We start from the raw sequence: 27,284 nt of genomic DNA on the forward strand, positions 1-27,284 counted from the left end.
CACACACACACACACACACACACACACACACACTCATATTGTTGGCTGTTGCCTGGCCGCTACTCAGTCACATGTTCCTGCTTTAAGGAAGAAGAAGTAAATAAAATGAGTGAGAGAGGTTGACCTTGGTGCTCGTCCAGTCACCGACAGACGAGGTGTGTGTTCCCTCCCTGTGAGTGCTGCTGATAGTGAAGGACTGTTATCGATCACACGAGAGCGGTGGGATTGTTGAAGTGTTGGCTTCAATGTGTGGGAAAGAGAGACGGGTGTGTGAAGGAATGTGTTTGATTTCAACATAAACTTTGTTTAGGTCGTGTTCGTACCGTCTCTGTCTTTGAAAATCGAATTATTTTTAGCTTTTATTTTAAAAAAATCTTAATATTCAATGATGGTTTTTCGTTGAATGATAAACAGCATGTGAAATCTGATTTAATCCAAAAATCTGGGCAAAGTACAAACAGTTCAAATGTTTGTCCATTTTTGGAATCACTTTTCATGAGTGGAAACATATTCTGATGTTTTCTTCCTGCAAGAGAAGCTCATTTATAGTGTCTTCTTGGAGCAAGAAAACTTAACAAAGAAATCAGTGTAACCCTTTAACGAGTTTGAAATAAGTTTGAAAATGACATTCCCAAAATGTACAGCTATGGTCCTTGGAACTATTTTTGTTATAGTTATGATCCCGGTCTGAAAGGGAACTCATAAGATCTACAGCAAGTGCCACTGAACCAAATGTATGAAGATTATAGTTTTTACTGTAATTCTACACTTGTTTATGTATTCTTGTTAGAAAATGAGCACCTGTTGTCACAGTGAGATCATGTAGAGATTCTCGAGGCTGAGTTTGGATGCAGGCAGGTACCACCTTAAATCATGTAACTCCTTATGTCCAGTGTGAGCCTCTTAGAAGTGAAGCATCTCCCAGTAGTCTGTTCTTCAGCTGACACATTTCTTTTTTGTTTTTGTTTTTGGAGACTTTTTTTTTTCTAGAAGTCAAGGACACACGGTGTCACATGTCGTACAGATTATAAAGCCACCAGAGGCAAATTTGTGATGTGTGAAATTGGGCTGCATAAAAAAAAACAAAACTAATTCGGCTTGACGTACGATCGATGTGCAGATACTGCTTTAATGAGTTAGTAGCGTTTCCCTGTTTCACAGACTTCATATGAGAAGTGACAGAGACAAACAAGTAAAGCTGCTTTTTCTGCTTGTACGTGAAGACAAAGTCAGTAACCGCTCAATCGATTGTCAATAAATATTGGCATTTCTACACATTCACACACATATTTCACATTTCCGAAAAAAAATGATTAAAGAGACTTGATACATAATCCAAGTCCTCCACATTAAAAGGCCAAAACACACCTTTGTGGTTGAGGTTTAGTTGGGCTCAGGCACAGAAAAGACTTGGTCAGGGTTAGAGAAGGATCCTGGTTTGGGTTCAAATGGCTTAGTTTTTACTATTTATTACAGTTTATCCAAATATGTGTTTTACAAGTGACCATTAATCGTCTTATGAGGACTCATAATGTAGCTGTTAGTGTTTATTATTTAGTATCTATCATAATTGAAGTGTTTCTGTTGACCAGCAGAAGGAGTTAAACCCGTGCCTATGCCCCGCACAGTGCCCACTGTTGACCCCACACTGCTCAGCGCCCAGCAGCAGGGTAAGAACACACACACACTTTCTCCTTTCTCTCTCTTCACTTTTTTGAATTCTCTAAAACCTGATCAAGACGTCTGCAGCTGCTGGTGACAAAGAGGATTAACATACTCCACCAGCCCTGCGATCTCTGCAGTGGTATCCAGTCTGCTATGGATCTGATTTTTAAAATGCTGCTGCCGTTTCTGCCGTTTACGGCCAAACTTCATTTCGTACAACTCTTTAGCCCCGTGTGCTCATGTGAGACCTTTCTGTTCCTACTGTAAAAACAAAAAACCTGACGCTGTGCATAGTTGGAACAAATTCCTGAGACTGATCCCAAACTCTGACAGCCTTTAAATCCACCTTAAAAACCTTTATTTTCCCTCATGGCCTTTATGAAACTTTCACTTCTTTTCTTTTAATTCTCTATTTCTTTTTTTAACGTTATACCGTCAGACAAAATCCACTCTCTCTCTCTCCGTCTCTCCATCCACTGTGTTTATTTGTGACAGAAGTGTGTATGACTGAATACAACAGTCTTTATATTATGTCATGAGTCTGCATTTCTGCATGCATGCAAACATATATACAGTATATTTTTTGTTTAACATTTCTCCATCATGAACTGGATTATGAACATTTTCTCATGTTGATGTCATCACAACAAAAGCAACCTCTATGACTCAGAAACTAAAACTTAATTAACTTCAGCTGAAGGTTCTGTGCCCCCACTTTTCCATGCACAGTTTGTGTATTTTGCGTTTCACGGCATCGTACACTTTTTGACAACGGGTTATGACTGTCCAGTATTTAAGGTGGTTTGTAGAAAAGACAGGTCCAGTCCTTCCTGGGTGGTCTTTTGAAGTCCACTTTGAAGTCATGATAGTATTTTGAGGACACCTGTGAGCTGAACTCTGTTGTTTTCCAAGCTGGAACAAGGACAAAGTGTGTAACGAGGAGAAGGAGGCAGACAACAATAAAGAGGCCAGATACAGAGAGTGGATCTTGGTATTGAATCTGAACGAAATGTTTCCTTAGTTCCTTAGTTAGTGGGTCAAATGTCTGATTAGATTTGTAATTTGACTTATTCTTTAATCAGATACTTCCTGATTGGAATCATAATCTTGCCAGTTTTGGATTGTGTTAAGTTTTTGTACAGCTTGTGTATGTTCCTCAGAGTAAGGGACTGGAAAACAGTATCACTCTGTAACCTCCATCAAAGCTTGATAACGAATCTTGTAGAACCATCATAAATTAAGAACACAGGAAGTAACACACCTAAGCTGATAGAACTGTTATGAACAAGCTACAAGGAAAGTTTTCCATGTGTAGACCGCAGCTTCATTTGACTCAACTTCATAAACTTGTAACTACAGCCTGAGACGCAGCCCCCCCCCCCCCCCCCCCCAGCAGCATTACCTGCAGCTGATGGAGGAGATGACCGATATCATCGCAATATTGAACACTGTCATCACGCATTGCAAATTTTTCCTCATGTCATGCAGGCCTAACATATATACATATATGTATATATAATCTATTACCATAAGTATATGTAGCTCTATAGGGGTAAATTATAAAGTTTTAAATAAAGACTAAAGATGTTGCTTTGTCAGCACTTCCTGGATTAATGATAGTAGTCATACTGCAGTTCTTCAGCTGGATACTGCACATACAGGAGGATTTCAGATACATATGGCACATTTATTTGGATACAGAGATTAGTATGCGTACTCAGCAGAACTCTTAACTGGATAAATAAGGTGAAATGAATAATTCACCCTCTTTTCAAGATGTGATTCAAACTTAACTGCAAAGTCAATGAAAGAGGAAAAAGCAGCTTTTTCCTTTCATCTCAGCAGGCGCGTCCGATAAACTGTGTGATGCGGGCAATTACACTTTTGCCCGATAGCTGATACAATTAAAATGATAAAAGGCCTTTTTGAGGAACACATTAAGCCTCAGTCCACGCAGATAAATGAAAAAAAACTCTGGCTCTTAGCACTCCATTAACACATGTGAACCAGCCAGAAAAGAAGAGGCAAATGAGGCAGTAAGCATGTGTTTTCTGTGCAGCTGCAGCTCTGAGTGTCTCCTCTGCATTTTCTATTCACGAGAAGTATAATGAAACTTTACATTCATTCAGTCAGCAGAGCTCTCTCAGCCGGGCCTCCTTCTGTAAGTCCACATGAGAGATAAAGCAGAGCAACAGATATGAAAATACTTTGAAATACCATCTATCTTTAACCCCTTTACGAAATCAGCTACATTTAATATTTTTCATTGTAAACTCCGGAGATGAATATGAAGGATGTGAGACACCGTATTTTGATTTTAATGTTATATGCAATTATTATTATTATGATTACCAAATATTCTTTTTGAAAATGACCACAATGACTGAGATGAGTCTTCTGTATCTGTATGTTCTACTGTGTGTTCTTGCTCGCCTCTGCAGTAAGCCAGTTCCAGTAAAGACTGAAAGTTCAAGTTCAAGTTTTAGTGCATTTTAAATGTTTTTTTTCTTTTTTTCTTTTATAAAGGCTTTCGGGAAAAAAAAAAAACTCAGTCATTTAAGAAATGGTAATGACAAAAAGTAAGATTTTGAGCTGAAGTTTAGAAAACCTTTTGTGCTGCTCAACCATTGATCCTCGAAATAATTACCAGCTGTGACAGCCGGGCTGCTATTGTTTTCACCTTGTGTGTGTGTGTGTGTGTGTGTTTCTGTCATAGGCTATGACAAGTCTCAGACAAAAGACTAGTAAATTGGAGATAACTTGTCCAACTGGGGACAAAGGTCATGTCCCCAACTGGGGAAAAAAAAAAGATTTCTGGGTCAGTGGTTAAATTTAAGGTTAGGATGAAGCAAGTAGTGGTTATGATAAAGTTATAATAAAGCTATGGTTAGGGTATGTCTACAGGAAATGGATGCAAATATATGAAATCTCCCCAAAAGTACTTTTATAGACATTTCATAGACTAAAAGATTAATGAAGACAGTAATCAACAGATTGATCAATAGTTGTTAGTTTCAGCCCTTGGTTAGCTGCAAGGTTTTAAAAAGCTTTCGTGTTACATAAAATGGCATCTTCACAAAGACCCAGTGTCGGCTTTCACTTGGATTAAATACCAAAGGGTTCCCACATCAGAGATCAGCAACTCAGCACCGCTGCAGTTTAACAGTTTAACCCCCTTGACCAAATAGAATTGGACTGATTCAGGGGTGGTTACTTGTCAGCCTGTCTGCTAGGGTAAGAAAACTGGTGTCACCCAAGATCCATTGATGGTCTTTAGCATAATTCTCTCGTTCGATTGAGGATCTTTGGGTTGGACAAGTCTGACATTTTACAAACTAAACAGCATCAATTAACCATTAAATGATTGCAAGATGAATCGATAATAAAGAATAAAGTAAGTTGCAGTTGTAGTTATTACATTATTACATTTGTTCTGACACAGCCTGCTGAGAGCTGATTGATTTCTCTTCACGACAGTTGTTTGTTTGTTGTTTTTTTATCTCATATGATTATGTGGCCTTTTTAAACACAACTGTGCAGGTCATCTTTTTATTATTACCACCTTTTTAAATACTCCCTCTCCAAACCTCCCTCTCTCCTCTCTGGCTGCCTCCTGTCTCTTTGCTGACTTTTTCACTTAATTTTTCCGCTGTTTTCCCTCCTCCTCCTCTCAGACTCTTCCCATCATTGGGAGTGTGCAGTCAGCATATTCACCAGTCTTTTCCAGCTTTTTGGAGGAGAAGAGAAATCAGCCAAGGGATTAGGGTCTTATGGTGCAATATCATTCAATCATTTTTTTCCTGTTCTTCTCCAGGACAGTTTTAAGAGCAGAGGACCATGTTTTATGATCGTTATGAAGCCAAGAGAGGCATTATCTGTTGCTCTGTTCTTACTGCCCGCTCTGATTCTCAAAGAGGAGTCCAGGGATCCTCGGAGGTCCTTTATGGGGTCTCACCATGTTAGCATGAAAGTTAAATAATAATTTGGTGTCATTATTATTTCATGTCCGAGATGTTAAATCGTGAGAGAAGCATTGTCTTGTGGATCTTTCGATTTATCCCCACTGTTTCGTGGCAGGAAAAGTCAAGTTTTTAACCACTGCCTGCTGTGGTTAGTGCAGCCCAAAATATACCAGGGACTTCACCACTTAACCAGTCAACAATCAGAATCACAAAGGAGATCCAAGTGATAGTTTGGTGGTAGCTGCCCATCAACCAGGGTTAAAATTACACCATCCTCTTTAATTCAGCAGCTCAGGACAGTTTACTTCACTTTCAAACTGAAGGTTCAGAAACAGGAAATACCCAAAGGTTTCCATGTCAAGTTAGCGAGTGTATTTGTGAAGCTAGGCTATCTGTAAAAGTTCTATAGTCAATTTGGGTCATTTGCCTGGTTTTGTTTTCAGTTTGTTTGCACCTTTTCTCATTTTACTCCTCAGATCTGGAAGACATTTTTTTTGTCTTTGGGAACACTGATCACTGGACGGTTTTGCTTTATTCTCAGTAAACCTTTGAAACAGTTGTGTGTGAATCATTCATGGTGGAAGCCATTTAAGAGGTTCTAGAATAATTACGTAGCACTCAAAGTCACTAAAGTCACTGGTTTTGGCCCAGTCCAACACTCTACTGAACTAAAGCTACGTCCACACTACTATGTTTTAGTTTTAAAACGCATCTCTTTTGCTACATTCACACCTGGCGTCCATGCTACCCTGGAGTTTTTGGAAACTTGTGGTAATGCTGCTGGACCTGTTGTAGTTTGAAAACTCAGAGGTTGCGTTGTAGTGTGGACGGGCAAAAGTTGAGACCTTTGGAAACAACATGGCATAGACACCCGCCTTTCTTCCTGATTGGGTCTTATTGGTTGTGACTAAGCATGTTGAAAGCAACATGGATAACATCCTCGTTCGTAGTATTTTCTGCAACTACCCAACTGCATGAATGTCCGTGTGCACGAATGTTGATGTGATATGCCTTTTCAGGAGTGATAGCATGGACAGAGATCATTTCTTATGTGGAGCTTAAAACGGTCGTCTGGAATGACTGGACTGAGATTCTGGTCTGTGTGATTATACAACACCACAGTCAAGTGATGGTCGACCTGTTTGAACAGACACTTTTTGTTAAGATGGATGATTTACTTAAAAAACAGTCAGTCCAGTGTAAAACTAACTTCATCTACAAATGTTCCAGGTTTGACTCATGACACCATTAACGAAACTAAGGGTCGGTTCACCCCTAAACATAATTCCTCATTTCCAACTGTTGCTATTGAACCATGCAGATGGTTTTGGTTTGACTTTGGCCAAGGTTGTGAGATATCAGTGGTGCTAAACATCCACAGAACAGTTTTGATTGGGACTATTTCATATGTAGAAAGTAGTTCCAATCAAAACTGTTCAGTGCAAGGTCTGCGGATTATCCGGAGTAACTGAGACACTGTTTCTGGAAACACCCTTTCAAATGAGTTCGGTCGTGTTGGGCGGTTTGATAGGAGAAAACTTGTTATACGCAATAGCAGTAAATTTAATTATTAAGCTCTGATGCACAGGTAGAAACTATTGTCCAGACTTTACTCAGACTCCGTGCCTCTAAAACATAAAGGCTCTACAGAAAAACCGCGAAGCCCAGTTGTTGAATATTATCCTTCGCAGTAATGTGTTTTGATTTTGTTGCTGTCAGTCATTTCATGGCTTGGAAGCGTGCAGCAGTGATCTGCAGCTGTATAAATGAGTGCGTTTGATATGGAGAGCGTGTCCTGACCCGGACTGTGTCTCACGTTCTGTTTGCAGAGCAGAGTGTGGTGGGATGGGAGGGCAGCGGAGGCATGGTTCGAGTTAAACAGTCCTCTTGGGAGGGAAGGACTGATGGAGGGAGGGGGAAGAGACTGAACAAGTAGAGGGGAAAGAAAGGACTTCAGATATAGGGGAGGAAAGAAGTAAATGATGAAGGAGGGAAGGAAGAGATGAATGAGTATCACTGTGTATAGATACAGAAAAACAAAAGAGAAGACTGTATATAAATTTCACCATTCAGATGACAGAATGATTGTATTTCTTTTTTATTATCCTAAATATAAAACATATTTAAAGGACACATCTTAAGAAATGACAAAATATGCACCACATGCATTTAGTCTCCTTTTCTTTTCAGAAACACTTTTATTAGTTCTGGCAGCACATTTTTTTTATATATTATATTAGCATGTCAAGATTTCTTTTTTATAGACTTTCTCCCCTGCTTTGTAAAAATGTGCATATGGATAGAAAAACCAAGAAAGCACCAAGTCTATGGAATGAAATTGAATTTGTCGACTGTAAAGGGAGAACGGACAAGAAAAATATCTGTTAGAAAGGAATAAAATAAAAAAAAGGAGAGCAGCTTGTGTAAACAGAAAGGGATGGAGGGAGAACGATTGGATAGGTGTGAGAAAAGACGACAGATGGTATTGAAGGAAAATGTAATAACAAAGGAATTAAGACGAGTGAATAATAGGAAATGATGTGAGATCAAACCAAAAATTACATGTTTCAATTAAGTTTTTATTGTTTTTGTTCGTTTTCTTGTTCGTCTCTTTAATCACAACGTATTTTTATGGGGTCCGATGCGGGCTGCCAACATTTTAGGGATTTTAAAGTGGGGCCATGAGGTGGAAAAGGTTGGGAACCTCTGCTTTAAAACGTATTTAGCATCACTTCCACACCACAGACTGTTGACACTAAAGAGGTTTTAAGGGGGTGTGTATGCGCAGAGCGTTAAAAGAAACATTTGTAGGAATACTTTTACTATAATTTCTTGGATTGATCATTATGAGGAAACACAGCCCAGCTCCATAAAGAAATGGTTTTCCCAGTTTGCTGGTCTGCACAGAGCCCTGACCTCGGCCCCTGTCCCAAACATCTTTGGGATGAACTGGAACACCCAAATCCTTATCAGCCATCCTCAGTGTTGGACCTCAAGTGTCCTCACATAAGGTACAGGCAAGAGAGATGTGAGTAGGTGTTCTTAGAGACGAAACCGGAGAGGAGAGGGCCGACAAAGGGATAAAAGAAATAATAAAGGAAAAGACAGAAGAGAAACAGTGTCTTCAGACAGTCAATCAAAACAGACGTATTCTGCAGAATGGTTCTTCGGGGGGCTTTATGAGGGGGGGTTTTCTGGGCTTTACAACGATGAGTCCTGCATTCCTCCATACACTGGAGTCCTTTATGCGAAGGAGGGTGGATACCAAGTCTGTGTATGTATTCTATAGTGTAATGTTGTGTTTCCTGCAGGCTGAGCTGCAGTCCTCCAGAGACTCTGATGGGTGGAGGGCTGTGTGTGTAATAAGCTGCAGAAACACAGAGAGTATAAAAAAAAAAAACAACAACTTCTTTTTTAGGTTAAAGTTCATTTATTTACACAGATCCTTTATTACAAGGCTGTTGCCTGGGACATGACAAAGAGAAATCAAATCAATAATTAATCACAAAAGCAAAAAAATGATGTAACACACTGGAAAGCAGAACAAAACAGACAATAGAACATATGAAATTAGTTTCATTGTCTGGTTTTTCTTATTGTTTTGATTTTAATGTTTTGGTGTGAGTTTGTTGGCAGTGGAAGTCAAGTTCTATCTCAGACGTACCCAGAGAGATTTGAATTATGTAAAGCAAGAAACACATTGCTAGTGTTGTTGCATTGAAACACACACATATAGAGAATTAACATTGTTCTCAAATCATTACCACATTGAGCACACCCCTCCCAGCCATCTTCTCTTTATCTGTATCTTTAAAAACACATTAGCCTCTGCAGTTGAAGGCCTTATTCAAGCAGTCTCATCGATCTCCTTCAAAAACGGAGGTCGGGAGGACGCATCAGGTGTTTTTTTAATATTTTATATTCCCTTTTTTCAATACAGAAGGAAATTCCGGAAGCTAAACGGCAAATAAACGAGTAAAGCCACCTTGTAAGAATAACTCATGATATACAAGAATCCAAACAAACATGCATCATCAAACAGGCTACTAGGCTTGGGCTGAAATGGAATATCGCGATATTTCCCGCCATATGGAATATTTTTAATGATAAAAGAAAAAATTTACTTGAAACATAAAATGCAATAATGTAATTATACAATAGTAAAATTGTAGAATATAGATAGTAAAATACAATAGTATAATTGTGTATTATTTAAAAGATATAAAAATACAACAATATAATTGAATAATATTGAGATAATATTGTGTATCACGATATTTGGGCTGGACTGCATCAAGATTTTCAATTTTGAATTTCACCAAGCACACAGGCTACCTAATAACATTTGTAAACTTAATTTACAGGTTTTAGACATTTTGTAAACGCAGTGCCAAACAGGAAAATAAGAGAGAAGAGAAGGGGGACAAGTTAGGGGTGAACTGGCTCACATTTTCTGTGATCTGAATGAATTCACCTTGGTGGTTGTGTGTGCTGTTGTCTCCCACACTAACACAGTCAGAGGAGATAATGAGCGGCCAGTCCTGTCCTCTAAAATGAGAAATCATTATTTCGTAAAAACAAATACGGTTTCTCCAAAATGTCAGTCGGCTACATCAGTGTCCAGGCTACATAATAATATTATATAATAATAAATTACCAATTATAAATATAATATAAAATTATAATAATAATATTTGCAAGACACTGACTGATGGCGACGAGACAGGATGTGTTTACTTCATCCTCATCTTTCCAGAGAGTTCTAGTTCAGTAAACCTAACAGGCCACAGGAGTCAAGACATGAACCTCAGTCTCCTGTATCAATGTGTTGCAATTTATACGACCAGTCATCCATCCACATTAGCCTACGGTCAATTTATCAGAACAAAAGTGTCTTAACTCCTGAACCATGTGACCCAGGTCACTACAGCCCATTATTTTACATTGTAGGAAAAACAGAAGTAGAGGGACTGAGCTCGGTCTGTGTGTCCTCACTGCATCGCTGCTGTTTTTATAACGCTGATTCAGAAAAACATGTTCATGTCAGAGTGGAGATGTAAAGTTAATGTTAGTGTAAGAGAGAGGGAGGGAGGGAGGGCGGGCGAGAGACATGTGGTAGACCTGATGAGCTCACAGGGAGTGGATTGTCTCAGAGGACAACTCGCTGAGGACAACTCTAAAATCTCTTTATTAAATACAGTAATAAGAGTTGATCAAAGGTATGCCACACACACACACACACACTCTATATGTAACCACGGAGTGTGTCGTCGCTGCCTGCGTCCCATCATTGGGCAGATTACAGGCAAGTCTTCCTTTAAACACTTCACATCACAGTGACCTCTGAGCTCCACAGCAGGTTGTTCTCTATCATAAATTACCCATAATCCCCTCAGTGCTGACAGATGATTATGGGCTGGTGGTGTTTCCATGACGCTCTCCATGACGCAGGTCACAAGTGCTTTAATGGAGACTTTTTTCCTAGAAATTTTCTCTCACAAGGACAGAACTGACATTTTTTAAATTCCCGGTTGACCCTGGTCCCAGTCTCTGAGTAGTCAGGGGTTTGTTAGGACTGCTACTCGTACTGATACTGCTGATCAGTTTTCTGCTCATGATATAATCTAGTGTTGTCAAGTGATGTGTAAAAAAAAACAGAAAGACTTGTTGCATCATCTATGTGTGCTGGTGATTGACACACGCTGGCCACATCACAAAGAGTTGCAACATTTCCTGTGAATTAAACGGCAGGAGAAGTGGTCAGGGACCAGCAGCCAGGACGTGACGGTGAAAAGAGTGAACAAAGTGATCGAGCGACGCTGGGCAACAACACAGGTTTTATGAAGCTTGCGATTTGCTGCTGACAGTGGCACACTGTGAATAACTGGGTGTTCAACGCACCTGTTGGAAAAGCCAGTGACGATTTCCCCCCTGTGATAGCTCTGGCCTTCTGGAAGCCCTAGGGGATCCGCTTTTTTTGTCCCACCCACTATAATTCAAAATGTGATTGGTTAATTCACGTGCCGCTTTCTAACCAATGAGTGAGCCAGCTAAACTTCTTTCTGCCTACAGCCAAAAAAAAAAAAAGAAGAAAAGTCTGATTGGATAACTCCATTTTCATAGTTTTTAGGACAGTAACTTTCATTTCTGAAGCAAATGTGATAGAAAATGAGGCTAAAATTACACTGCTCAATAAAATTAAAGGAAAGGCACTTAAATATACACATCAGATCTTGATGGACAAATTATAAGTTGAAAGTCTTTACTGATGTACATTGTATAATTTGTTGAGAACAAAATGACATCATCAACCCACTGAGGGCTGGATTCACAATCACACCCAGAATCAAAGTAAAAAGCTGAAATCACAGGCTGATCCATTTTACATGAATTTCATCACAGCAACTCATAATGTGGCTCAGTAGTGTTTTTGACCTCTGTGTGCCTGTATACACTCCTGACAACGTCTGGGCATGCTCCTGATGAGTTGGCGGATGGTGTCCTGAGGGATCTCCTCCCAGACCTGGATCAGGGCATCAGTGAGCTCCTGGACGGTCTGTGGCAGTACTTGGCAGCGTCGGATGCATCGATACATAACGTCCTCATAGGTGCTCAACTGGATTTAGGTCAGGTGAACGTGAGGGCCAGTCAATGGCATCAATGCCTCCGTCATCCAGGAACTGCCTACACACTCTGGCCACATGAGGCCGGGCATTGTCCTGCACCAGGAGGAACCCAGGGCCACTGCACCAGCGTAAGGTCACACGTATGGATGTGCCATCCTGGAGGAGCTGGACTGCCTGTGCAACCTGATTGGGCTGCAGGTACCGCCTCATGCTACCAGTAGTGACAAGGACACCAGCAAAAAACAAAACTAGAGAAGAATCAGTCAGGAAGGATCAGGAGAGAGCAACTGGCTGTGGCCACCACATGTAAAACCATTCCCTTTTTGGGGGTTGTCTTGCTTTTGCCTCCATTGCACCTGTTGTCACTTTCATTTGCACCAAAGCAGCTGAAACTGATTCACAATCACTTGTTCTTCCTAAATGGACAGATTGATATCCCTGAAGTTTAATTGACTTGGTGTTATACTGCGATGATTAAATGTTCCCTTCGTTTTTTTGAGCAGTGTAGAATTAGAACTGAATAATGAGTCCATAAAAGAGATTAAATACAACATTTAAAATGCTGATGTGTTCAGCCTTCTCTGATGGTTCCCCACTGGCTGCCGGTGTGTGTTGCAGCAGTCAGTAAATCAGCAGTCATTGTATTAACCCAGTGTTATTAGCAGCTGTTAAAAGGTGAAGCAGTCAGGGATTAGGTTGTTTACTTCACAGCGTACCTGTACACGAGTAAACATTTTCATTTGACAGGTGACGGCGTGTCGACGGCAGCAGTAAAGTGTAGAAACCTTTGATGACTCAAGAGTTTTTCTAGAGCTCCGTGCTTTGTGGTGTAATCTGTAATAATGATCAGTATTTCTCACTTTATTAATATTAGTATTCACTCTAAGCATTGTTTATTTGAGTCCATTCATAAATACAGTATCTACCTTAGCCACATGCTTTGCTATCAGAATGAAGCTTTTATCGCTATAGAATCCCATTTCTCAATCACCAAGAAAACAGAGCCACTTGCACCAAACCCGATTAACACTCTCGACTTCCCGACACTGAACAGCCCCCGAGCCAGGCACTCGACACCTCCCGCTGCTGTGGGCTCATTTTCTACTCTGCAGTGTTTTACCGTGAGTGAATCTGATGCTCTTCACTCTCAGTGGTTTTTAATCTGCGGCTGATGTCGATGTGATTCCACTTCAAATCTCCACCCGTGACGTTGTTGCAGCTGAGCTTCTTCCCCTCAACAGACCCTTAACTGACGCTCTCTGTTCGCAGTGTTACACCTGAAATCAGTGAATTTAAAACCGTTGGTGAAGGAGATACTTTGAAAATCTTCATGTTGTTCCTGCATGAGCCCCCGACCAATGATATCACAAGAAATCCTGTAATTAAGGAAGTGGTGATTTAATTCCGTTTGACAGCGTTTATAAGCACAGTGATTACTGACTGATTGACAGACTGAGACTGAAGAGATGCTCTATGTATTGATGATTGATAGCTGATTGATACATCAGTAGATGGAATTTAGTGACTCACATCTAGGCCACAGTGTGTGTGTGTGTGTGTGTGTGTGTGTGTGAAAGAGGCAGATGTTCTTAAAGTTTAGAAGAGCAGCTTGTCTTTATGCTTTTATCTATTTACCAGGAGTCTGTTGTTTTATATTTCAAGTTTAAATGCAAATACATTTAGTCATCTATCGTTGTATCTCTGTGATTTTCTTTGACTTTTTTTTTTTTTTTTTTTTTTTTTTTTATTTTTTTTTTTTTTTTCAACTATTTTTTGTTTTGTTTGCTTTTTCTGTTCTTGGGTCTTGTGCTGCGTGTCTACGTGTTGCTGATCTCAGACACCTTCGCTCTGTTATGTGTTTGTGGCTGTGATAGATACAAACTGAACATCTTTGCCTGGCGTGTGAAGATGTCACCTTGAGCTCCTCTCTGTCTTCTGACATTTCAGAGGAAAACAAACCCAGAATGAAAACAATCAGTTACTGTATCATTTGGTGTTTTTCCTGTAGAGCAAAAGTTTCCATGTTTTAATCCAAATGAGGCAGTTGAGCATTGAAGCTGTTGCAGTTTGATGCCGTCTGGTTGTATATAAGTGTCTGACAGGCTGAGAAACTCTGGTCAAATGTTTTCTGCTGCTTTTTGGTTGATTTATTTCTGCTGTGAAATTAGCATCAGCCCGTGTCTTTGTGTGACTGTGATTTCTCCTCTGATGGCTCTGTAGTTGTTGTTCATTAACTTACTCTGATCTCACTGACTTCCTCCTCTTTGCTCTTTTCCCCCTCTTCCCCCTCTTTTTTTCTCCTCTTTCTTTCCCCTCTGCCCTCCTCTCCTCTTCTTATCTTCCAATCTGTCCCTTTCTCTCTCCTCCCTTCACCCCACCCTCCGTCCACCCTTCCCTCCAGGCGGCGTTCAGCTCAGCCCGGACGACTTCACCAAGGCCCAGAAGTACTGCAAGTACGCCGGCAGTGCCCTGCAGTACGAGGACGTCGGCACGGCGATCCAGAACCTCCAGAAAGCCCTGAAACTCCTCACAACTGGCAAAGAATGAAGCCTTTGTCCTCCTCCGATCTGATCCCTCCATCCCTCCTTCCTTCCATCCCCCTCTTTTTCTCCCCAGCAGCACCGCTCTATCTGTCACTGATCTGGCCCACAGCAAGCTGAGGACGCAGCACTCGCACACACTCGTGCGTGTGCATACACACACACACACACACACACACACACACACTCACACACACACACACACACACACACACACACTCTCTCTCTCTCTGAGGCCGTCCTGTGAAGAGAGCTGTTCAGCTTGCCGTCAGAGGAGGACATGATGGAAATCAGTCTCCAACAATGGCTGCCTGTGTCTTACACTGTCACTGACTGACTGACTGACTGACTGACTGTTGAGCATGTTGACTGACTCATGTTTAATAAGTAGAGCCCAAAAAACAGATCAAAGCTTCATTATCAATCCCTATTGGCTTATAGTGTTACAGACCTGCAATATTGCCACACACAAGCTCCAAGTCTCTAAAGCAAAAAGATCTTAACTCAAGGTCCTCTTACAACGTTTATTCCTGAGCTTTAATACATCTCACAGTCTTCATATTTATACACAGTTTACAAACAGTGTAAAATACATGACGCTGGATAAAAACAAAAGAAAATGTTACAATCAAATCTTCAAGTTGGAGGTGGTAAAGTGAAAGCTCTGGAAAAAGCCAGTAAGTCAACCTTTAGTTTAGATTTTATTTTCCTGAAATTCCTCGAACCTGCAGCGAGTCTCCTCCTCATGTCCATCTCCTTTTTTTTGATTGGTATTTGAGGAAATCAATCGATTGGTATCAGTTGATTAAGGGAAATCAATAGCCAATGATTTTCACCTTGATAAGTTTCCCTTATGTTGATATGGCTTTAATTTAGAAAAACAGCTTCAGAAATGACAAAAATGACTTTTACTACCATCTAAATTTTCTAAATTCGATTATGAAAAGTTTAACCTGATGAAAATACTTCATGAAACATTCGCTCCCTATGAAATTTCAGAATACAGCTCCAGATGTGAGATAAAAAAAAATCTCCTCATCAAAGTCTCCGCAAGAAAGTGAATACATTTATTTTTCAGTGTTGAACTATTCCTTGACGAATGACTGGCTGACCTGATGGGACGCTGAAAGACGACGAAGACGAACTGACCAAACAGATCAAACACTAAAGGTTTAAATGGTTGACTGAGGAACCGGCAGACTCACCGGTGGAGGAGTTACATCATCTCTAAGCTCTGAAAACTGTGACTCTGATTCAAAAGTAAATAAGAAACAGGCTGGAGACCAGGTTGTCCACAATAATCTTACACTGATCCTTTTCTTTTCTGTTAAACTGCAGCTCAGAATTTACTCCACCATCTAAACTCAGAGCTTTGATGTTATTGATTTTGATCACAGTTGATCACAATTAACCGAGCCACATGTCTGTGGTTTTACAAGTTAGAACTGTCTTTGTCTTTGTCCCAAAGTTCAGACATTAAAGAATAAAGTGTGGAGGAAATAAAAAGCTTCTTACTACAATCTAGTAAATCAGTGAATAAATAAAACTGCTGTCGGGGGGGATTCAGTATCAACGGGTGGCGCCAATTCACAGAGTCGCCATTTGACTTCCTGTTTTTTATTTTTTTTTTGGAGACGTGGAGGAATATTTAGTTTTGAATGTGTTGACATATCACTTTCTCTGTACGTGTTGATCCTTCCTGAGGCGGCGGTGGCGCTGGTTTTTTTCTAGTTATTTAACATTTCGGTTTCTTTGAACTTCTTTTAGTGGGACTGTAAAGGTTTTCACAAAGCTGCAGAATCAGAGCGATTCAAGGTAAATTTGAATAAAACATTTGAAATGATGGTGTGATGTTGACTCTTTTTATTGTTTTATACCCCTGTGGTCAGTTTGAATCAAGGCTGTTTTCAACAAAGATTTCCTGTAATTATTTCTAAACTAAAGTTCAGGTCGGTTCAGCGTCGGAGCCACTGATGTCCACAAATCCTGAAATGTCTCGTCACTACAGCAGCTCTGGGATCAGTTGTCTCACATGGAAAAAAAAAAAAAAACACCAACAGAGCACCAACAGAGCACCTGAACAACACGCTGAAGCTGCAGCAGCAGAACCTGCACAAAACTGTAAAACCAGCGACTTTAATGAAATCTTTACTGAGCATCAGATCAAGAGTCATCAGAGGGAGTGGGTGTGGCTGTGGCTGGGGTCAGGGTGGTGCTGGGCTTTGATGGAAGAAGAGGAAGTTACAAACCTGAGGTTCAAAGTGTCTCAGGGGTCACTTCTGTCTCTGGTGTCTGACAGCGAATGTTTTTGGAGGAAGAATCGGACGAGATGTAGGAAAGATTCTCAGACCGAGAAAACATGTTGAATATTCTTATCTTCTCTGGTCCCCGATGTGAAAAGACGTCGTCTCTGGCGTCTTTTTTGCGTCACATGATCACCAGTCGCAGTCTTCAGTGAGCAGCTTTCAGTCGTGTCTCCAGCTCCTGCTGATGTCAGGACGTATCAGTTGATCCTGTTGGTTCATGTTGCTCAAACTTTACGATTGAAAGATGAAAAAGAGGGAAAACGCAGCATGAAGAACAGACGTCAGAAATCTGCTCTGATAATTTCAGTCAACCTGTTCAGTCAGAGAAAGTTTAACTGAAGAAAATATTCAGTTCTTCTTAAAACCTCTCCTCAAATACAAAATCTGTTTTTATTTTTGATTCTCATTTGTCTGTCTGTCTCTGTCTGTCTCTCTGTCTGTCTGTCCTCCACATTCCATTATTCTTTCCATCGTCTGCTTTTCACATCAGTCTCTTTCTGTCTCACTGTGTATTCCTGTCTCCTGGTCTCACTTGTCCGTCTCTGCTTCTACTTTTAGCAGAAGAGGACAGAACAGATTTGAGTGTTTTACCTACCCAGTGTTCTACCTGTGAACGCTGTGACTGCAGTCTCTGCACACTCTGTTCAGGCCTGTGTCATAAAACTGATTTTATTTCAGGAGTCTATCTGCCAGGGACACAAAGTTCTTTTTAGAAACATGACATCATCTTGTTCTTTAGTCCTTTTTTTATTGTGTTTTTTTTCAGTGAGGTGGGGTCTTCGGCCCGAGGCAGAAAGTGACACCTTGTGTTGTGTTCACATATAAACGCTGAGTGTTACAGGAAATGATGCAACAGCACAAAATAAAATAAATGGAACTTTGGAATGGAAATTGACACATTTTAAAGCTTAAATTTAATATTTATATGTTTCAAATTTTAAATACCCCCCACCCCCTCCACCTCTGTGGGAACAATGTCAAGAGCTAATATTTGGCTGCTGCTTATATGAAGCAGGTTTGTGATATTTATGTGATCACGTTGATATTTGTTACTCTTTCAGTACCTATGAATTGTCACGCCCCTTTCTTTATGAAACGACCCTTGCCCTCAGCTGCCCCCCCCCCCTCCCCCCCACCACTGGTGGTTTGAGGTTGTTGGGATGTTTTCCCTCCTTCTCTCTGCGACCTGAATATCACACTGGATCCAACCATGATGCTGAATGATTCTGATTGTGGTCATGGTGTGAGGAAAGATCCTTGGTTCAGGAACTGCACGCTTGTCTACCCCCCCCCCCCCCCCAACACGACTCCCCTCCTCCATGTCAACATATCCAGTGAAAAGACGCAAACCAGGCATGTGTTGCTCTGACAGTGCAGATGTTGGGGACTATTTTCAGCAAAAAATTGGAATGAACGACAGTGTGTGTTCTTGGTGATGAAGGAATATGTGTGAGTCACCGATGTGTTTTTAATAGTTGTTGGAAACAGAGAAGCTCAGAGGAATCAGACACACACACAGTCAGCTACTTGTTAGTAAGAGACTTTTATTGTTGGTTGTGGTTTTTATCAGTGACAGAAACTTCAGAATCTCACCAGACTTGTCCTGTAAACCGTCAGTGCATAGTGAACAGGATTCATATGATGAGAGCTGAAAGCTCCAGAGGCGTCTCCTAACACCAGCTGCTAAAGATGAAAATATTCAACATGCTGGTGTGAGAAACTCTTCACAAACCAAGAGGCAGAACTTGTTCTGTTAAAGCTCCATACAGTATAAAGGTCTCTGTCCATGTGTAGTTTGATTATAGATCAGGTCTAGGTTCTATATTAATACTGTGAAAGTATCAAAGCCTCAGTCCACAGAGAAATGCACACAGCCTGTATTCAGAAACTGAGCCTTAAAATGTGCCGTCAGGACTTCTGGAACTTTGTGATGTCACCACCCTCTGCCACACCCCAAGCCCCACCCACCTGGACCCACCATCCAACCTTGCAGAATTTGGTTTCTCTGAGTTTTTTTTACCTGAAATCTGCCTTATTTTTATTGGATCACTCAGAAAACAGTCAGCCAATCAGAAGAGAGGCTCAGAGCCTCCTCTCTTCTGATTGGCTCACTGACCTGTTGTTACTAGAGCTCCAGAGAGAAGCCTGAGAGAGAAGATGTAAAACTACACTGAGATGGTTTTTGGTTCTTAAAACCACAGATATATCTTCTTATGGATCAACAGTTCAGATGAAACAGAAGTGAGTGATGGGACCGTCACATGAGAGAAAAGTGAAATCCTGAAGGCCTGTCTGTTTTCATTGTATTTGTCTGACTGGTGCTTTACGTGTCACCATCATGCTTCATGTTTAGTTACTGCCACAAACTTTCCTCCTCATCTCAGAGCAGATCTCTGCAGCCTCCGGCCTCCGCTCGTTATCAGGCAGGAAGTTCAGCCTCAATGACGTTTCCAAGCAAATGAGACGCTCTTTGTTCCCGCTCACCTCACATCACAGCACATCACATCACAGCACATCACAGCACATCTGTCACGACTGAGACGGACCCAGTTTGGTTTGTGTAACTGAGGATGGGGGAACCTGTAACCCCCCCCCCCCCACCTGCACAATACACAACTTCTGCACCCAGTCATATAGAACAACATATACATTATATAATATTTATGTAAGCTGTTGTTATGAAGCGGCTTCCTGTTAAATGTCTCCGTATGGAAACTGATAACCGGCTTCCTCCTGTTTCTCAGGACCTGATTGACTGCTGGGCTGAACTGGGGTGTGGTCTCACGCTGATGGAGAGTATGAGGAGTGATTAATGCCACAGGAAAGAAGAAGCTGCAGAATTGTTGTCAGTATGTTGAATTATGCAGCAGGATGCACCTGTTCCCCGGCTGCTGAGGTTTTCCTTAGAACCAGTGTGTGTCTAACTGCTGCTGTCATTTTTTTATTCTAATAAAATGCAGCTAAATTAATTTCCTCAAGTTTATTTAGCGTTTGACATATTCTCCTCACTTTACTGATAACAATGATTTTGATTTATTTATTAACTTTCAATTAGAGCCCACTATTATCCTGTATATATAAACTGTCAATAGGAATATATTTATTCATTTATTTGTCAAACTCTCAGATGATGACTTGAACCATTTTACCATGTTAGATTTCTCTTTTATTATTTATTAATTATTTTCTTGTCTGTTTGGTCTCATTTATTTTTTTATTGGTTATTTATCTATTTAAATTCTTTTATTTGTAAGGGACCAATAATAAACATGAATATTACCATCTGCTTTGCATGTTGAGTTTTCTTAAAGCTCATTTCCATCTGCAGTAATTTCAGATTTCTGACCAGAAGGTGAATTATTACTTTTCCTACTGATTTTATTTTTGAAAGTCTGCCCCATTACAGCGCTTGCTATATTTATTTTGACAACCTGACCGGAAGTGTAGCCTGTTTCACTCACGTAGCTTGACACCGCGGCGCCGCTAAACTAAACCGACGCGTTAAACTCTCTGCTGGTTTTCTCTCCGTTGAAGCATCCTCATCTTCACTCACCGCCCCCGCCCAGTCCGCCGCCGCCGCCGCCGCCGGGGAGCCCGGATCAGCAAAGCGAACCCCCTCCCCTCATCAGCAGAGCCGTCCCCTCCTTCTCTCTCTCTCTCTCTCTCTCGTCCTCTGCCTCTCACTCTCTCTCCAAACTTTGGAGACTTTTGCGCGTCAGCGCGGCGCAGCGTGGACGTCTTTGTTAAAAGTGGTTCAACAAAGTTGAGAACAAACAAACTTCCCTCAGACTTTGTGGAGCGGGAGAATGATCCTGCGGGGGGACCAGCCGCCGCTCCAGTGAGAACATGTGAGTCCAAAAAACCTCAACTCTGAACACTTCAGCAGAAACATGACGCTGATGTCTCCAGAGTCAGTTTAGCGTCTTGTTGGATGTTTGCGTTGTTGTTGTTTTTCTGTAGCTTTTGTTTTCTCTCAGTCTGGTGTAACTGTGGCTGAAACATCAGCAGTTTGAAGTTGTGTTCCTGAAGTTTCTGCTTCTGAAACATCCTCATGAGCTCAGCGTTTGTCCTGCGTAAGTTTGCTCCAAACTGATGCGCTCCAGCGACTTTCTCTGTGATTTAACCCGCAGAAAGTCCATTTACATTCTGCAGCGGTCACTCAGCTTCTGCGCTTTGACAGAAAAACTAATTATTTTACTACAAAATTCCCTTCAACAGCTTCTGCTCAGTTAAACCTGCTCCTCTGTGGCCGCGCGTTTTCCTGCGCTCTCGGTGCCAGGACGAGTCAAATCCGCAGAAACTGTTGTTGAGACTTTGAAGTTGAGCTGAAGCTCGAGTTTGATTGACGTGTCATTCATGAGGAAACTTACAGAAGCGGGTCTCTTCTTCTGTCTTTGCCTCTAACCTGGGAGCCGAACTCTCCGCTGGAAAAATGAAGAAAGAAAAAAGAAAGAAAAAAAAAGTGTTTTCCATGATGCTGTTGGCTGCCTATAGCTGCATATGTTTACAATCTGTCTCCGCCATACTGAGCTGCTCCGTGGAGAGGAGGAGAAGAGACAGGGGCTTCTGCAGGAGCACGAGTATGAAAGTCTATTAGTTAACCTCCACAAACCTGTGGGAGTGTTGAAATAATCCTTCTGTATATATGGTAGAGTTAGAATGGTGAACGGGAACTCCCTGCAGCACCATGCAAAACTCCAAAGAGAAAATTTAGGATTTTTCTGACATGTTATAGATGAAGTTCATTTGTTGGTTTCATTTTGGAAATGATTTCCCTGCTTTCAAGTTAAAATCCTGTTTTTAAAGTTTTCCTCAGTGTCTCGATTTTATGTTTTCATTTCTTTATTTGATTTGTCAGTTTACACAACAGGAAAAAAACTTGTTGAAGCAAAGTGTGTGTGTGTGTGTGTGTGTGTGTGTGTGTGTGTGTGTGTGTGTGTGTGTGTGTTGATGTATAGGTGGAGGTGTATATGACAAGTGAATCCACACATCTTTGTTCTTGTTTAAACCCTTTGCTTGATAAGATAAGACACAGTGGCGACATTTTTCTGGGTTGCGGCAGCAAAGTGAACAGAAAAACTGCAAAATGTCGATATAGAATACTTAAAAATGAAGAAGATAAATATAAGATGTAGGCCTACAATTAGATATTTAAATATATAAAAAAAATGTAACAAAAATAGCAGCATAAAAGGGACATTGTGAAGTTTTTTTTATTCAGATGTTACAGCATTGAAATGTATTTAGTCTAAGACTAAAGGAACGGTCTGTATGAACCAGCATGTGTACGTTTCTCAGTGTAAAATCTATTTAACTGCCTCCGCGTTTTGCTCTACGATCCACTGACTCCCAGAAAAGGCAGCTGTGTGTGGAGGAGTAGGAGGATGTGACAGGGCCACAGAGCTGAAACAGTCAGGTGATCAACCAATAAGTCGATCAGTTTGATTTAAAGGGAAGAAAAAGAACAAAATAGAGAACAAACAAATAAAAAGAAACCGCAAATAAAACAGTGGTGTGAAGCGTCAATGTAAACTGAAACTGAATGAATCATTCAGATAATTGATTGATAGGCTATTAACCGTTCAGTATCTGATGGATCCAGATTCTCTTTGTGAAGTTTCCTCTGTTTTAGACGAAACAAAACACCTGAGGACATTTTTCTCTTTAATGCAAATTAATTATTAATGTAAAAATAATAGTTAGTTAGTTGCAGCAGTAAATGTTGCAGTCGACGACCGAAAAATGATGAGAGGTCCATAACACATAGAAGTCAGTGTCGGAATATTATTGAGATAAAAGAAAATGTCCCTGTGCGGGTGATGGAGGTGTTTTTTATGGAAGACGTCAACATAAATAAGTCATTGCTGATGATGAAGATGGTTTAAGAGTAAAATTGCACAGAGCAGTTATTATTTAAAAGAAAAGTCATGTAGTTTGTGTCCAGTTTATTAGGTACACCTCTCTGTAGTGAATCCAGATTAGTGCGACTTCAGTGTCAGAGACGGGTTGACTCAACTGCTTGATCATTTCGGAGGCAGTAATGTGCTGTTAAAGCTGCTTTGTGTTATACTGAAGGGTTTTTGTTTTTGTAATTTATATCAATGTGTTGTGAAGTACACAGGTTCAAGTCCGCCTCGAACGCTGAACTGTCCTGTCTAATCCGACCCCCTCTAGTCAATCTGAAACTCTGGCCAGTAAATGTGGGTCAACAGGTTGTTGTTGTATCGACCAAAATCTAAAGTTCTTCAAAAGTCAAAAAAAAGGTGTTTTAGGCTGTTTTCTCTCAAATGGTTCAAATTTGACCCAAAAAGTATCAAAGAGTTAGAGACGCTACAGAGGAGGTATCGGTGCTGCTGTCACTGTGTACAATCATGTGTGTGAGCGTGAGAGTTAAAAGGCTCCGCTGCAGTGATGTGATTCTCGGGGCTCCACTTTATCGAGGTCTGACTTTATCAAAGAAAGTGTTGTTTGAGGTGGACTCACTCCGTCGCTGCCAGCTCTTACACAACCTGAGGAGGCCATACGCCCAGAAAACATGTTGTGTGTCCCAGAAGGTGAAGGTCCGAACAAACTGTCTTTAAAAAGAGGGGTGAGGTGACGTCGAATAACATCCTGTTGACAGGAAGTGCGCGTGTGTGTGTGTGTGTGTGTGTGTGTTTGGAGGTGGTGGTGGTGGTGGTGGTGGTGGGGGGGGTGGATCACAGGTGCAGGTTTGGCTGATAAAACTAAAGATCTAGAAGTTCAACACATAAAGAGGACGAAAAGAAGATGGAGGTCTGAGAGTCAGGTGGTGCCGAGAGGAATGTGGTTTAATTAAGTGAAATAAGATTTGATCTCCCCACCTGCAGGTGTAGTTTGACCCTGATGACATGACTGTGAGGAGAGGCGGCAGGTATTCCCCTGACTCTAAACCTCTGAACCAGCCGAGATGTTCTGTGCAGTCATCCACCCTTGTGCTTGGCTGAAGCACGACGTGCATCCTAACTAACGCGAACATGTGGATGTTTACACGCTACTAAGCGGTTCTGCTAAGAGGTGATTTGTAGGAAACATCAGGGCTGCTTGGGTTATGTTCACTGCCAGTGTTTGTTTAATGACCGCACAGAGTTTATAGCAGGGAGGCTGGACGGGTGGTGGTTGCTCAAACAGCGGGACCTTTAGATCAGAGGCAAGAGTTTGCGTCCGTCTTGTAAAGTGTTGTTACTTCTTCCAGAGCTGTCAACCACATCTCCCAGTCTTCATCAGAGCTGTGGTTAAGCTTAGAGAAAGATGGTGGTTTCGGTTGAATGTAATTAAACAGGTTGTGTGTGTGAAGTCGCTGTGAAATTTCTCTGTATTATACCAGACCTGGATCTTTCTCTGACCTGGACCAACAGCTGTGAGAGTCTCAGCAGAACCACAACACAGTTTAATAGTGATGGAGTCACAACCAGTGGATGTTGGTTCTGGTGGAAAACAAACATGTTGTTGTTGTTGACACTTGATGATAAAGACAGTGAGATGCAGTTCAGTGCTCTGGAATAAGGAAGGAAGGCGACCTTAGCTTCAAAGTGTTACCAAGGAAAATACAGTAGATTGGTAAATTTAAATTTTAGGAGACAGGTTTGGATGATTGGGATCAAAACCAGAATTTCCGAGTGAAGTGGATGAATGAACACTCTCTGTGCTCTTCATCAGTTTGTCTCAGTGCTTGTGTCAAATTTTATTATTTTAAATGTTTAGTTTCTGAAGAGCAAAAGTCCTTTTGTCAGAGCGACCATAGCGTGTTGTCAACATTATTTAAACCTCCATTACATTTACTCGTTCGGCAGACGCTTTCATAAGAAGCAACTTATAAGTACGGGACATCAGTAAAGCTTCAGCGCAGTAGGAGACCTTGGTACCAAATACTATATCTTTTCAATAAGTGCAGGGAGATCATGTAGAGAAGTGACTGAGAGTTCGTAGTAAGTGCTGGTTGGGCATGTGCGGGTGTTAGAGGTGTTGGGGGAGGAGGTGCTCTCAGAAGAGAGGAGTCTACAAGAGGTTCTTGAAGACAGAGAGGGACGCCCTGCTCTGATAGGATTCACTAACTCGTTCCACCGTCAGGGAACCACAGACCAGAACCGTCTGGACGGAGATATCTGGGAGCGGATGGTGATGACAGACGACATTCCTTGAAGGAACACAGCGGCTGAGACGTTACGTATTAATGGCGTCCAGGGCAGAAACGAAAGTTTCTTTTTAGTGAGTAAACTGATGATTACTTTTCTGATCAGTCTATAAAATTCTAAGGTGTCTAAGGTGTCGTCTATAGTTGATGACAGGCAAATTCATGCCATGGGCCAGAAGTGTGTCCAAAACAGAAGACGTGATTGGATCTTATTCGCTCCGTTGTTTCAACCTAATTTTATTTATCCATTTATGCCAGAGTACGAGTTTCTCCACAACAGAGGACGGTGTGCAGTCAATCATGAAAGAAAAATGTCGATGGTACAATCACGCCTCTTTGTTAACTCATTGTCCGGTTTGCGAGCGAGCTGCGTAGCTCACTGTGGCGCTCCTCTGCTCTCTAGTGGCCAGTCATCGCTCAGTGCAGCTTAAAAGTTCCTCTCCTCCAAACCAGGCGTCTGTATTTATTGCATCAGCACAGATAGAGACGAGCAGTTTTATGTAAATACACTCAGATTTACTACCACATGTATGACAGGAACTTGGCTGCAGCAGGACGCCCAGAGTGGAGCTTAGGCCGAGGCGCAGGGGTGCTGGGAGAAATTTAAGAGCCAGGTTACTCCTCCCCCAGATTAGATTAGAACAGAAAACGGCGCTTGAAAGTGAGAGTGATTAGAAGAATAATTAGTCATACCACCGCACCAACGCAGGGTAATGAATATGGATGAAAACTTTCAATCATGAAAAAGTCAGATTAAGATCAACGAAATCAGATAAAGAGCTCCACAGAGACGAATAACTCAGCACAGCCTTTTGAGGCGTCTCTGTACGGATCAGACAAATGGTGGGAAAAGCCTGTTGGCTGAAATAACAGCTGCATCACTGAGGGAGGCACGTGTTCAGGAGGATGATTGACGTCTCTATGAGAGCCTGATACTAGTATAAGTATTTGAGAGACTTTCAACAATCTATTAATTATTTCCATGCATTTATAAATTAATGTTGGGATTTCATGTTGTTTATGGACATACTGTTCACAGGTCAGCGATTCTGTGGCTCTCGGGATATAAACGTGATGTAGTCCAGTGGTTCATCTAAAGCTTTGTGTCTTTTGTGTGTAAATACGCAGCAGTTTTGGTAATGTTTTATCTTCACACCAGCAACTTGTGAAGGTGAAAGGAAACATGGAGAAAAATTTTTTAAAAAGTTTTCTTCTTCTAAAGAGATGCATGGCAGTAAAGCTCGTAGTACGTCAGAGTTCTTTTTCTTTTTTTTCTTCATTTAAAGTTGGATCTCTCCAGTTGTTGTGGTGTGAAAGCCTGAATGTAATTGTGTGATTCAGGACTTCTGGGCCACAAAATGTCTGACTCGAGGCGGAGGGTTTGCAGGCTGCCGTCCAGCCCTCCAGACACATGAATTGCTCTCTTTATGCGGCCATGTCCGCGGCCTCGTTCACTGACCTCGCTCCACTTGTCATTCACTCCCATTTCCATACTGAAGATGGAGGCGGGAGCTGGGGGGGGGGGCAAGGAAGCAAGACGCATGACTTGACAAAGAGGCGAGTTTTCTTTAATGTCAGGAGCTGCATGAAATTTGCAGCGCCGGACGACATAAAGCTGGACCGCAAATTTAAATTGAGTTCTGTTCGCTGGGTTTTTAAATATTTATGATGCACAGACTGTTCCCGAGTATCAGAAGGGCTGAGTCTGCGCTGAATGAAGAGAAAGAAAAAAAAAAAAAAAAAAAAAAACAAAAACAAATAAACAAAACTTAAATTAAAAGTTCAGTAAGTCTTCATCTCTTTTCTACTTTCTCTGTCTCCACCTTGTGCTATTTTAATTCCAGTGTAGTGTTTAATAATGTATGAGTTTGATCAGGTAACGACAGAGTAAATGTGCAGCTGCTGTGCAGACACACCGCTGAGATCCTCCGCTGATGATCTGAGGCTTCAGGAGTTTCACATAAACCAGACACACTGTGAATGAAAGTCACTGTGTTTGAGTCCAGCCTCCACTCACCCCGTCCAGAAGTCTG

The 27,284-nt window shown here is 41.3% G+C and overlaps 2 protein-coding genes across 4 annotated transcripts in view; both read left to right on the top strand.

The window, feature by feature from the left end:
* The window catches only part of vta1 (vesicle trafficking 1), a 65,146-nt gene extending 48,519 nt beyond the window's left edge, over positions 1-16,627 (top strand). Inside the window, exons 7-8 of one of the 3 annotated variants that reach the window (XM_022737988.1) lie at positions 1,593-1,670; positions 14,655-16,627. In XM_022737988.1, the coding sequence (XP_022593709.1) occupies positions 1,593-1,670; positions 14,655-14,800 (224 nt within the window). In that variant the 3' untranslated portion in view covers positions 14,801-16,627. The remainder of the gene's footprint in view (positions 1-1,592; positions 1,671-14,654) is intronic. The other 2 variants (XM_022737989.1, XM_022737990.1) reach the window with 2 other exon arrangements.
* Positions 16,628-20,826: 4,199 nt separating this feature from the next.
* Positions 20,827-27,284, top strand: part of adgrg6 (adhesion G protein-coupled receptor G6) — a 101,567-nt gene continuing 95,109 nt past the window's right edge. Inside the window, exon 1 of the mRNA XM_022764884.1 lies at positions 20,827-20,947. Coding sequence (XP_022620605.1) covers positions 20,946-20,947 — 2 coding nt within the window. The 5' untranslated portion in view covers positions 20,827-20,945. The remainder of the gene's footprint in view (positions 20,948-27,284) is intronic.

This window comes from Seriola dumerili, unplaced genomic scaffold, assembly GCF_002260705.1.
Source record: "Seriola dumerili isolate Sdu_G_001 unplaced genomic scaffold, Sdu_1.0 BDQW01000025.1, whole genome shotgun sequence".
Classification (NCBI taxonomy): Eukaryota; Metazoa; Chordata; class Actinopteri; order Carangiformes; family Carangidae; genus Seriola; species Seriola dumerili.